The sequence below is a fragment of the Henckelia pumila genome, chromosome 2 (assembly GCF_033568475.1).
Source record: "Henckelia pumila isolate YLH828 chromosome 2, ASM3356847v2, whole genome shotgun sequence".
NCBI classification, from domain to species: domain Eukaryota; kingdom Viridiplantae; phylum Streptophyta; class Magnoliopsida; order Lamiales; family Gesneriaceae; genus Henckelia; species Henckelia pumila.
In genome coordinates this window covers 50,547,136-50,561,293 of record NC_133121.1, presented here as the reverse complement: position 1 = coordinate 50,561,293, position 14,158 = coordinate 50,547,136, and the positions used below count along the sequence as shown (strand labels likewise).

The 14,158-nt window shown below is 38.4% G+C and overlaps 1 protein-coding gene and 1 non-coding gene across 2 annotated transcripts; one reads left to right on the top strand and one right to left on the bottom strand.

Annotated features, from left to right (window-relative positions):
- Positions 1–360: 360 nt before the first annotated feature.
- LOC140877597 (uncharacterized) lies at positions 361–2,463 on the bottom strand. The gene has a single exon (XM_073281130.1). The coding sequence runs from the start codon at positions 2,461–2,463 to the stop codon at positions 361–363; it is 2,103 nt and encodes a 700-aa protein (XP_073137231.1).
- Positions 1,955–2,061, top strand: LOC140885710 (small nucleolar RNA R71). The gene has a single exon (XR_012151128.1). It is a non-coding gene; the product is annotated as a small nucleolar RNA R71 (small nucleolar RNA).
- Positions 2,464–14,158: the final 11,695 nt, after the last annotated feature.

The window sequence follows — 14,158 nt, the reverse complement described above, 5'->3', positions numbered from 1 at the left end:
TACAACTTCCTGCATCTTCGGGTTTAGTCTCCTCTGTGGTTGGACTAATGGGTTGATTCTCTCTTCCATTATGATCTTGTGCATGCATATGGACGGATTTATTCCTTTGATATCTGCCACTTTCCAAGTAAATACACTCTTGTGATTCTTGAGCACATCCATTAGTCTGGCCTCCATCTCACCTGTCAAAGAAGAAGAAATTATGACAGGTAAATTATCATTCTCACCTAAAAATACATATTTGAGATGGGTAGGCAATGGTTTCAATTCCAAAGTGGGTGGTTCCTCAATACTTGGTTTCTGAAGGACTAAATCCTTCCGGTTGCCAAGATCTTCAAGTCTAAGCTTTCCACCTCTTCTTCATGACTGATTGTCATTCAAATATGCAGTCATCCCTTCAATTTCATCACTGAAATCGTCCACATGCTCAGATATAAGTGCAATTTCTAATGGTTCCTGAAAAGTATCCTGCACATAATCAAATAACAGTGAATCCACTACATCTAGTTGAAAACATTCTTCATTATTCTTAGAAAATTTTAAAGCATTAAAAACATCAAACGAAATTTTCTCTTCTCCCACTCTCAAAAGCAACTCTCCCTTCTGGACATCTATTAGTGCCTTTCCTGTTTCCAGGAAAGGTCTACCCAAAATGAGTGGCATGTCCAAATCCTTTTCCATATCTAGCACTACGAAGTCCACGGGGAAGATGAATTTGTCCACTTTTACAAGTACGTCCTCGATTATACCCCGTGGATATTTGATGGACATGTCCGCCAGTTGTAACGACATTCTGGTGGACTTTGGTTCTCCCAAGCTCAATTTCCTAAACACAGAGTAAGGCATTAGATTTATACTCGCACCCAAATCACACAAAGCCTTATCAAATTGAACATCATTAATTACACAAGGTATAGAGAAATTCCCTGGATCCTTTTGCTTTAGTGGGATTTTATTCTGCACCAGTGCCGAGCAGTTTTTCGTCAGACTTATCATCGCATGCTCCTCCAATTTCCTCTTGTTAGAGAGGATCTCCTTCAAGAATTTCGCATAACTTGGCATTTTCATCAGTGCATCAGCAAAGGGTATATTGATATTCAATTTCTTAAACACTTCTAAGAATTTACCAAACTGAGAGTCTAGCTTGGCCTTCTTAAGAGCTGAAGTTTTTTCTGATGTAACTGTTTCTGGCTCTTTCTCGCTTTTTGGTTCAGGCTCGACCGTCTTTCCACTCCTTAATTCAATTGCTTTCACCTGTTCCTTTGGATTCTTCTCAGTGTCACTTGGCAAAGTACCCTGATCTCTGCTGGAAATTGATTTGGCCAATTTCCCTATTTGATTCTCCAGATTCTTTATCGATGCATCTTGATTCTGCATGCGGGTTTCAGTAGATGATATAAACTTCTGCATCATCTGCTCCAAGCTTGATTTCTCCTGTTGAGGCTGCCTGCTGTAGTTATGATTCCCATATGCTTTATTATTCTGTCCACCCCACGAGAAATTTGGATGCTGTCTCCACCTTGGATTGTATGAATTCGAAAATGGGTCATTCCTTGGGCGATTTTGATTTCCCATGTGACTTGCCATAACTCCCTCCGGTTGAGAAAATGTTTGACAGTATTTCGTGAAATGCTCTGCACCACATTTTTCACACCACACTTCTTGTACTCGCATCACAGAGTTTCCCACGCTTAGTTCCTCAATCCTTTTGTTCATGACTTCAAGTTGAGCAGCCACTGATGTGAATGCATCAATTTGATGAATTCCAGTAGATTTCCGGGCTGCACCCCTTTCAGATTGAGGATGATAGCTACTAGATGCCATTTCCTCGATTAATTCAAAGCAATCCTCTAACGATTTTTGCAGAAGATTTCCACCTGCAGCTGCATCTAAAATGGTACGATTTGAGTGAGAAAGACCATAATAAAAAGTTTGTACCACAAGACCCTCTGGTAATTGGTGGTGTGGACATCTCCGCAGTAAATCCTTGTAGCGCTCCCATGCTTCGTAAAATGTTTCCTGTTCTCCTTGGGAAAAATTTGTGATATCAGCTCTCAGCTTCATTGACTTAGATGGTGGAAAGTATTTGGTGAGTAAAGACTTCGCCAAATCATCCCAAGTTGTGATGGAACCTGCAGGTAAATTCGTTAGCCATGCTTTCGCCTTGTCTCGTAGTGAAAAAGGGAATAAACGCAACCGAATAGCGTCATCAGAAACTCCCTGTATCTTGAATGTATCACAAATTTCCAGAAAATTTGTGATGTGTACATATGGTTCATCAATGACACTCCCACCAAATTGAAGTGTGTTCTGAATCATTTGAAGAATGGCCGGCTTTATCTCAAAGTGATTAGCTGCTACAGTTGGCCGGATGATGCTTGGTCTAGCACCTTCAATGTTTGGCAAGGCAAGATCCATCATGGATCTGTAAACTGGTTGTTCCTGTTCATGTTCTTCTTCCATTTCTTGTTGTTGTTGTTGCCTTCTTCTCCTATGAAAAGTTCTCTCGATTTCTGAATCAAAAGGCTATAGTTCCTCAGGTGAGTGTTGCATGTACTGCAATAGAATCCTGCAATCCACAGATGGAAATGAGTGATTAAAATTGTAATAGAGAAAAATCAAATAAAACAAATTAAAATCTATTTAGTCCCCGGCAACGGCACAAAAAACTTGATCGACGGAATACTAACACTTAAATTTTCTTTTAAAAAAAAATCTCTTAAATCCAGTCGATAATAATCGCAAGTGCACGATTCAAGTTATAATAAAATGTACTGAGTACGAGTATCGTTCTCAGGGACTAACAATAGTAATTTGTCTCGTTGATTTTCAACTACACAAAGTATCTCAAATTTGATTTTGGAATTATCTAACATTTAAAATTAATTAAGAACTCAACGTAAATAAAAGTGGATTTCACAACCAAACAATCAATTCTCAGACTGAAGAACATCAATTCAAAATGATTTTGTTGGAATTTCGGTTCACCTTTCCCCTAATTGAACTGGACGATTGGAATTTAATTTATTCTTATAAATTTGACAGAAATTCCTGTAACATTGACACTCTCTCTCGAGGTGATGTCAAACTAATCAAATCAGTGAAATAATTAAATCTCTTTAATTATTTATCATGACTGATTGCTTTGCGTTTTATGAATTCTACAACTTTCAACCTGGTGGTCTATGGCTATCAACATGTACTAAATACCATATCTCTATGCATATTTTAAGTCCATGGATTCTATCATTCGTCCTAATTAGGAACCTATCTCTCGATAACAATTCATAATTTACGAATCTATGTTAAGGATAGCTAATCATCAACATAGAATGAAAAACATGATAAAATCAATTATAAACATAAATCAAATCTCAATGCGTCCGATGATTCAATCACACTACAGTGTTTCGGGGTTAGGATCCCCTCGATTCAAACAAAATAAAAACTTAGCTACTGGAATTCATTACAAAAATTCAATCTCAAAAGTGTTTAACAAAAAAATTCAGAAGAGAAGAAAAGAAAAACTCCCAACGGAGAAGAGAAATCTTGAATTGCTCAGCCGCCGTCTGCCTCCTGATGTGCGTCCGTCTCCCCCCTCAAAAACTAAGGAAATAATTGTATTTAAAGTCCCCAAGAATCCTTCCCGAAATAAACTCTCTAAAAAAATTGCCAAGTTCGTGGTTGCGCCCGCGCGGTAGAAAATTGCCGTGCGGGCGCCATGCCTTTCTGCCAGCTACTGTTTTACAATTGATGAGTGCGCCCGCGCGGTATAAAATTTCCGCGTGAGCGCACCCCCTTTTTTTCCAGAAATGTGCTTTTCTTCTTGCGCTATCCTCACCGCCTCAATTGTGCATCACCTTCTCACCAAGTATCAGCATTTCTTGGTGATTTCCTGCAATAAAAATAAATAAACCAGAGGAGTGACTACAAAAAAAAACGTTAAAACAATAAACGAAACAAGAATGGTAAAAACAGACACAACGAAAATGAAACTAATGCAAAACAAACACAAAACAAGCAAAAATAACGCACAGAAACGACTCCTATCAGTCGCGCTCCCTCTCCATAGAAAAACCAGCTCTCACTCCCCTCCGGATGAAATAGTACTAATCTCTGATAGCAGTCCACTGAAGCTCGATAGGTAGTCAACATATCTATTCCCAGAATTCAATCAAAGTCGTCCATCGCCAGGACCATGAGATTCGCTAACAGAATGTTCCTTCTAACTCTAAAGGGCAACCCATCACTAGACACTTAGCCAAAGCAGATTGGCCCGTCGGAGTAGAAACAGACATCACTACGTCTAGTGCAATGCATGGTAACTTATGCCTCTTAACAAAACGTGCAGAAATGAATGAATGAGATGCACCAGTGTCAATAAGTACAAGAGCAGGTCTACCATAAAGCAAAAATGTACCTGCGATGACTTTCTCATTCTCTTCCACTGCCTGATCATGTCTCAGGGCAAACACCTGGCCAGAAGCTCGTGGCATCAAATGAGAACTCCTAGCAGGCTGTCCCTGCGACCTCTACTGAACGGTGGTCTGAGAACCAGATCCTGAACCAGAACCAGAACCTCCTCCCCCAGATAGTGGACAATCCCTCCGGATATGACCAGTCTCTCCATAGCGGAAACAAGCTCCAGAAGCTCTACGGCACTTGTCGGATGGATGGTTCTTCCCACAGTGATCACACTTGTCCTTCTTATCGAAACGGACAACACCTCCAGAACCAGAGGAAGAAGTAGATCCAGACTTCTTAAAAGATTGGGCACGGGGACCCAAAGAACTAGCAGGCCTCGACTGAGGGAAAGACCTGTTCCGCCGAATGCTGTCCTCCGCCTGGTGACAACGGCTCACCAAACCCTCGTAGGACATGTTGCCGCCAACCACCACATGGTCATGGATCTCAGGGTTAAGGCCCTGAAGGAACATATTATACTTCATCCCAGAGCTGTCAGCTATCTCGGGGCAATAGGATAGCAGATCAAAGAACTTCTGCTGATACTCATCAATAGACATGGCTCACTGTCGTAGACTCAGAAGCTCGCCTGCCTTCGACTGACGGAGTGCAGGAGGAAAATACAGCTTTTGAAAAGCTGTGCGGAACTCGGCCCAGGTGGCCACTCCTCTCGCCGCAATAAAGGGTGTAGAAGTAAACCTCCACCATCTGCGTGCACGCCCATCCAGAAGATAACCTAGTGTCTCTACCTTCTGCTCCTCGGTGCATTGGAAAGTCTGAAAATTCGTCTCCATGCGGTCTAACCAGTTCTCCGCATCCTCCTGAGACTCACCTCCAACTAAGGGCTTAGGACCCATAGCTAAGAATCGATGCACAGTGAAACGCTCGTCGTCATGATGACGATGATGCCGTTCTTGACGACGCTCTCGGTTGGCATAGCCCCAACGACCGCCTCCACTACCATGGCTACTCTCATCATCGTAGTTTGCCATCTACAAAAATACCTCATGATGAGACTAAATCCCAAGAATACTTTTGCATGCTCTGATACCATAAATGTAGTGACCCTTACCCAGATCACCTACTAAACAGAACTTAGACATGCAATTAACTTAATAAAAACAGATATCAGAATAAACTTGCGGAAACCATAAATAAATACAATCCCAAAGAAAGAAATATGTAATTTATCCAAATATTATACAACCAAATCGAATAGCTGTATCAACCCAAAACAACAGAAATAAAACCTAGACGAAGCTCCAGCTGGCCAACCACTACCTAGCCCTTCTTGGATCCACCTGCCTCGTCCAATTGCAAACCTGCCCCATGGAATAGGGTGTCCAGAAACACAGAGTACGATACGTAAGCATAAAATGCTCAGTATGAGAGTATGAGTATACATGCATGCAAAGTGAACTCCCTATAAACTCGAGGTCAAGGATTAGATAACAGAGACAGATCGGGCACTGGTATGTAGCACGTTGTGCCGTCGCTTCAGGAGGTGGCTCCCATACCATAATACCAGTGGATATGCCGGACCCAAATTGATGGAAGTCCAACCACTAATAGGATAGGAAAAAAACCCTACTAACAGACATCTCGAAGGAGATAGCTCAGTATGCAAATGAATGCAGCATAAATCATATAAACCATGCAGTCACAAAATACATGCATACTCAGCCAGGATATCTCGAACGGTACATTCGTACCTCAAATCAGTGCAAGCTCTACCAACTCTAGGTCTACGCCTATAGTCTGCTCTACACTTCCAAATGATACTACTATCATTAAAGCGCTCTAAAAGCATTAACTAAGCTATTGCATACTCCTAAATATTTATAAGAAGCAAAAGCTATACCTTCGTTCGTCGTTAGCCCTTTGTTGTCGAGTGACTCAAAACTAGGCCACAGCTCTGCTATGACGCCTGGATCGCTATGCCACTTCCGGATTCCCGATGGGCCGCCTAGAATTCCCTAGATCTGCGTTAGAAGGCTAAGGAATTGAGATAGAAGAGGTGATTGGTGCGTCTAAATCTGAATCTCGGCCCTCCTATTTATAGACGGAGTTCGGATCGTCCGAACACGTTCGGGTCGTCCGAACTGGGCTTCGGCTCGTCCGAACCCGATATTACGTCATTGATTATGTCAGCATGATGAAGTCATCCATGACGACTGTCGGCAGCACGTTCGGAGCGTCCGAACCACTCTTCGGATCGTCCGAACCCTGACTTCGGACCATCCGAACCTTGACTTCGGAGCCTCCGAACTCGATTACCCTCATACCATTTTTAAGTGTTCTGAATCCAATTTCGGACTCCGTTAACCCATTAAGAGTTCCCTTAAATACGTTTACTCTTAACTAGTAGGATTAATGAATTGATTAATATTTAATCACTGATTTTGGGTACGGGCTACTACACATCCCATACCTAGACTAGATGATATGTTGGATGAGTTGCATGGTTTTAGCATATTTAGTAAATTTGATATTAAGAGTGGTTACCATCAAATTAGGATGAGAGAGGGAGATGAGTGGAAAATTGCTTTTAAAACTAAATATGGTTTTTATGAGTGGTTGGTTATGCCTTTTGGGTTAACTAATGCACCTATCACTTTTATGAGATTAATGAATCATGTCTTACGTGCACATATTGGGAAATTTGTTGTTGTTTAATTTGATGATATCTTGGTGTATAGCAAAAATGTGAATGAACATGTGGAACACTTGAGAATTGAGCTAATCACGCTAGAAGATTAAAGTTTATATGTTAACTTGAAAAAGTGTGTCTTTTGTACAAAAGAACTTGTGTTTCTTGGATTTTTTGTGAGTGCTCAAGGGGTAAAAGTTGATGAGGGAAAGGTAAGTGCTATTCTAGATTGGCCAACGCCTACTTCTATTGGTCATGTTTGAAGCTTTCATGGACTTGCAAGTTTCTATAGATGGTTTGTGAAAGTTTCAGCACTTTGGCGGCATTTATGACTGTGGATCAAGAAGAACGTTCCATTCCATTGAGAAATCCTTTAATATCATTAAGCAAAAATTAATTAATGCTCCTTTACTTGTTTTACCTGATTTTACTAACACATTTGAAATTGAATGTGATACCTCAGGTGTAGGGATTGGATGTGTTTTGATGCAGGGTGGACGACCGATTATATATTTTAGTGAAAATCTGAGTGGATCAGCATTGAACTACCCTACTTATGATATGGAGTTCTATGCGTTGGTGAGAGTGCTCGATACATGACAACACTACTTAAAGCCTAAAGAGTTTGTGATTCACACGGATCATGAATCTTTGAAGAACCTTAAGGTACTGGAGAAGTTGAACAAGAGACATGCCAAGTGAGTAGAGTTTGTGGAGACTTTTCGCTACATTATCAAGTACAAGAAAGGTAAGAAAAACGTGGTAGCGGATGCACTATCACAAAGGTATGTACTTTTAACTACCTTAGATTCTAAGTTTTAGGGTTTGAGCATATTAAGGAATTGTATGCTATGGATGGAGATTTTTGTGAAATATATGAGTCATGTATGCGTCGTCCAAAAGATAAATTTTATTCGCATGATGTATATTTGTTTAAGGAAGATAAGTTGTGTATTCCTAAATCTTCTATTCGTGCATTACTTGTTAAGGAATCACATGGAAGAGGTTTAATGGAGCACTTCGGTGTAGTTAAAACTTATCAAACATTACATGAACGTTTTTATTGGCCTCACATGAAGCATGATGTTGAGAGGCTATGTGAGAGATGTGTGACTTGTGGGAAAACTAAGTCTAGAAAACTACCACATGGATTGTATACGCCACTTCCTAATCCTAGTGAACCATGGGTAGATATTTCTATGGATTTTGTTTCTAGGAATACTGAGGTTTAAGAAGGGGAGAGATTCTGTTGATAGATTTTCAACATTGGCTCATGATAAGTGCATTTTGTATGAATTATTTCGTGCTATTTTTATGTCTATTTTGTGTACATTCATATTGTTTTTATGTGTTTTTATGAGTTTTAGTGCATGCGTGTGTATTTCATTCTCCGGGTTAATTTTGTAGGAAAATTGATTTTTAAAGAATGAATTACGGAGCAACCATGATACAAAAATCATATTTTATTTTAAAGAGTTCTAAATCCGATCTCCATCGTTCAAAATCAATTCAAGATGTTTTGAAGTTGCTGTCCAAATTTTGGCTCGATCCGACGGCTAGAACTCAAGATATGATTTTTTCAAAAAACATGTGCGATGGTACATATGTACGTACGGACCCATACACGAAGGTTTCACGGGGTCCGGACATGTCGCGAGGAAAAAAAAATTTGAGGCCGAGGGCACCCGGAGGTGGGCACGAACCCTTATCCAGGGTCCGTGCATGTCGCAGAATCAAAAAAATAAAATTTTCGGAAATTAAAATTCTTAACTTTTCGGGCTTTATTTTATGGGCTTTCAAAGACATATAAATATGAGAGTTCAGAACATGATTAAGGAGTTCGAATCGCATCAGAAAGGCGGCGGCTAGGAGACTTGGAGATTGAAGAACGCTCCATTCGATTTTTTCTTCCCTTTTTCTTTTGATTATTAAACTTTGGTTTCAACTATATTTTCATTTATTGATTAGTTTTTCTTCAACCAAGATGGCGAGATTGGGACGAACAATTTTATTTTGAACATGTGGATTTTAATTTGGGATTTTTAGATCCTTCCTCAAATTATTGATTATTGGATTTAAATTTTTTCTTGTGAATAACCTGATCAATTATTTGAAAGAGTTGATGCCCTGCTAGCCAAGTTGTGGCTAAGGGCTTTGAGAGTCTCTTATTGTAAACAATCTTTGTTTAATATAATTTACATTCATTAATGGCATTTTCTTTATCTTTCTTCATAATGTTATATTGTGATATACTATTGTTGTTTTGATAAAGACCTTGAATATACTATAGTGTAAGTAAGATGAGATAGTGAATAAAGAGAGATCACTATCATGAAACACATCTTATAGTCACTGTATATTCTAAACAGTTTCTAGTCAATTGAGCTGTCCGCAAATAAGGATAAGGATCGCTCGAGATTGAGACTAGCATTTGCGATTTCGAGTACCACGTTTCATTGGTATGGAACATAGAGATGTTCAAAGCATGAAAATGGATATTCATATGATGAATGATCGAACTACCCTATTCGGACTTTCCAAGTGGTTATTATTAATTGAGTGGATAAGTCCGCGGTTTTGGTTGTACACCATTAGTCCTTATTACTTGAAACATCATGGAGACTCTATATGCTAGTTTTGTAGTTTGACTCGTTTACCGACTCTATGAGAGTCATCAGGTGTCGGGATTGGGTACAGTTACGACACATATAGGAGTCGATGATTTGTTGTCAAGGATTTACCACACGCTTGCGAGTGTGGATATCCTATGCGATCTATGGAGATATTAGTGTGACAATTCTCTGGCCAGAGTACTCGATGTGATTTAGGTTACTTGGTTTCCTAGTAGCACATGCGACGTCACTATTTGATCTTCATGATGCATTACATAGTTATAGAATCTCGAACGACTCTCGATGTACCAATGGTTGTTGATTCGATCGGGATATATGGATGAAGGGACCGTACTATACGCTAACCAAAACCTACTGGTTCTTGCAGGCACTGTCAGTGATACCTAGGGAATCATGGGGCGATGTTGCTAGGCGCTCTTACCATGATTCGATGGGTAAGTCAGAAATTGTTGTTCCGAGTCACAAGGAGTTGTGAGCCCACGGCTAGCGGTATCCCTGAACCATTGAGGTCACACAAGTGATGGATTACTAATCCCCGTTGAGATAGTTAAATTTAAAAGAGTTAAATTTAATGAAAAAGAAGTTGGACTTCTAAACAAAAGGGAGTAGAATTTTCTAAAATGACATAGGGATGGACATTTTTGGAAATCCCTGAATTTGGATTCAGAAAAATTATTTTGACTTTAAAAGGTGCAGAAATGGTTTCTGTGCACATTGGTGAAATCAGTTTATCAATCAGAGTCATGATGAATTTAATATTAATTTCTATAATAACAGGTTTGGCTTGTTGGGCTTAAGTTATGGATTATGGGCCCTAAGGAGTTAGTGTCCTAATGGACATATAACTAAATCCAGTCTAGAAATTATATATATGTAGGTGTGTAGTTTTCAAAAATACTAATTGATTCCAACCTTGGATTTTTCGAAAATCACACATATTATTCCAAGGGGAATTTTCGAATTCCTCTACTTCTTTTTGAGAGAATTCAGTCTGTGATTTTTATGAAAAATTACATTCTAAATTGACAGATCAAATCTGTTTAATCTCTTCGATAAACATCTGATTAATTTCTAGTGCAATCAATCAGAGGGTTTTAGTTTTCTGTTCGTGGACCTAAATCAGGAGTTGATCGAGCAAGTTTTCAGTTCCTGGGATTTACAATAAGAGCAAATTTAATCTGTTGTAGTCCATAATCAAGCCATAGCTTGAAGAGGTAAAATATTAATTGTTATTATTATTTTACTTGCATAATTTAATCGTTAGAATTTGATACCCATGATATGGAATCGTTCCATATAAAATTTTTAAACTTCCGCTGCACCACGTATCAGATCTATGATCTGAAAACGTGTTCCAACAGTTGTATCAAAGCCAGGTTGCTCTCAGATCAAACGATTAAAATTAATCGATTGTACAAAATTTTTAGCCTCGATTTTTTAAACAAAACAAAATTTTAAATTAAAATTTTTGAAGGGCAACACGGGCAGCGATCGTCGCTGCCCGGGGCAGCGACGAGCTACCCAGCTCCACGTGGGTAGCCCTATCCCACATGGAGGCGGGGCTGCCCGAGAACGTCCCGGGCAACCTGGAAAATTAAAATTTGATTTTTTTATTAGAATTTTAACTTTTTGAAATTTTAATTTTTGGTCCGATCGAAAATTGTTTTTGATTGGTCCACGAGGCATCGGGTCAAATTGTTTGAGTCCGAAATTTTTAAAATTGATTTTTGGATAAATTTGAATTTTTGGAAAATTTATAAATTTTATCCGTTAAATTAGATTTTATAAAATTAATTATTTTGGTACAATTGATGATAAGATATGATCTTATGTATATATTAGATAAAATTTGATTTTATCTTTTAATTATGTTGCCATTGGATGTTATCCAATGATTTAATTATTGAATTAAATATTGGATAAAAGATGATCGATTGCCATGACCAATTTTGTAGGTGTATGTTAGGAAATTTACATTTGGTTTTTGTTATTGTTGTTGGGTTTTATTAATGGGCTTGGTTTATGGCCCAATTTGATTTGTCATTTGTAATAAAAAGTGGGCCTGGTTTATGGCCCGTTCCCACCCTTAAATATGTATCCCCTACCTGTCATCGAAATTTATTGTAAATTTATTAGACTTAGTGAAAGATAAAGATTTGAAGATAAAGGTGGGCCCAGCAGACAATAAAGACCGAAGAAATGTAAATTGTAAGCTCAATGTAATAGGATTGCATTGCATACTTGCATATCACCTAGGATTGGACTTAGACTCGTGATTGGCAACTACGGGTCGATTAGTTTTGGGTCGATCATCCTAAATATAATATATGATATTATTGTTGTATGCATGTTTAGACTAAATTGCATGAATTCCGCAAGCATACAAATATAATATTATGAGACAATTTTTCAAAATTAAAAATCCCTCATTTTAAATATGATTTAAAATTGATATCAAGATAAACAAAAGGGAATTTAAATATTCCTACCTTCCATCAACGATCAATGTATGAGATGCTACCCGCGGGCACGGTCTGGCTCATATTATTGAGGGGCCCATTCGTCGAAAAGTTGTACATTGGATCGAAACATGTTGTAAGTTGGGTGGAACTCCCATGGGATTGGCTCATATTATTGGGGATCCACATGGCGACCGTCCATCACAACTTAATATTGATGGGTAATCTTGACATGTCAAAATAAACGGCGTCATATTATTGGGCCCTTATTGGACATGAGGTAAAAACATAGGGGTTGCTTTGGAAGCAATTGGGCTCTACCTTTTGAAAATTATGGTTGGCTGATATTATTCGGGACTATGATTTGTCAGTTGGACTCCATGTTCCCACTAAAGAAAATAGTTTCTCGTTTTCACTAGAGGGTAGTGAAATCGTTAAAATAGTGGGAGTGAAATTCATAAAATAAATCTCGCCATATTTTATGTCTTAGTAAATTAATTAAGCAATCACCGATAATTATCTGCTTTCATCTCAGTATATCATTATGATGAATCTTCGTAATCCACATGTCTCAATTCTCGAACAAAACAAATTGACTGGCGCAAACTATACGGAATGGTTCCGTAAGTTAAAAGATTGTCCTGAGTTCGGAGAAGATTTTCTACATGCTAGAAAAGGCTCCTCCGAAAACAGCCTCGGCTGATGTAACTTCGGAAAGGTTGGCCGAACTAGAGAAATGGTAGGACCATGATCTCAAGGACAAATGTTACATGCAAAGATGGACAAGTTTAAATAAGTTTGCCATCACTGCAAGAAACCCGGTTACTGGAAGCACAACTGCAAAGAATATATATATCGAGTAGTTACGAACTGCTAAGGATATATTTCATAATGAAATAAATGTTTCACTTAATACTACTTCTTGGGTATTGGATACCAGATGTAGATCTCACATTTGCAATGAGTTGCAGATGATGACAAGTAGTAATAGGCTAAGGATGGGTGAGACCCAGTTAAGGCTCGGGAATGTTTCCAGAGTTGAATCCAAAGCTATGGGAAACATTTGTTTGATTTTGCAAAACAATTTTAAGCTATATTTTGAGAGAGATGTTTTTTATTTGTGCCAAGATTTCATTAAAACATTATTTCTATTTCTATTCTTGATAGAGAAGATTTTTCTTGCAATTTTGCGAATGTGATTTGCAATATTTACAAGAATGAATGTTTGATTTGAAATGGAAAATTTAAAAACGATCTATATAACTTAAAATTAAAAGACGTTCCAATTAATTATGTTGATAAACCGGTAACAACAAATAAAAGGAAAAATGATAGTCAAAACCCGACAAACCTTTGGCATGCTAGGCTAGGTCATATTTCCTCAAGGAGGATGAACAACCTAGTGGGAGAGGACATGTTTGATATGTCTGATATTAACTCTCTACCTACTTGTGAGTCCTGCCTAAAAGAAAAAATGACTAAATCTCCTTTCAAAGGAAAACCTGAACGTAGTCAAAATCTGTTGGATATGATCCATACAGATGTTTGTGGTCCATTTAGTATTGGTATTAAATTTGGTCACACCTACTTCATTACCTTTACTGATGATTATTCTAGGTATGAGTATTTATATTTGATGAAATATAAGTCTGAAGCATTTGAAAAGTTCAAATAATTGAAGGCTGAAGTAGAAAACAAACTAGGTAAGAGTATTAAAGCACTTCGATCGGATCGAGGTGGAGAATATTTAAGTACCGAGTTTTTGGACAATCTAAAAGAGAATGTGATTCTATTTCAGTGGACTCCTCCTATGATACCTCATCTCAATGGTGTTTCGGAGCATCGCAATCGAACTTTGTTGGACATGGTTCGATCCATGATGAGCTTCACTGAGCTCCCACCTTCGTTTTGGGGCTATGCGCTTGAAACGGCGGTATTGTTGTTGAACAATG

Excerpts from the sequence above, each read along its gene's own strand:
- LOC140877597 (XM_073281130.1), bottom strand. The coding sequence starts at position 2,463 with ATGGAAGAAGAACATGAACAGGAACAACCAGTTTACAGATCCATGATG.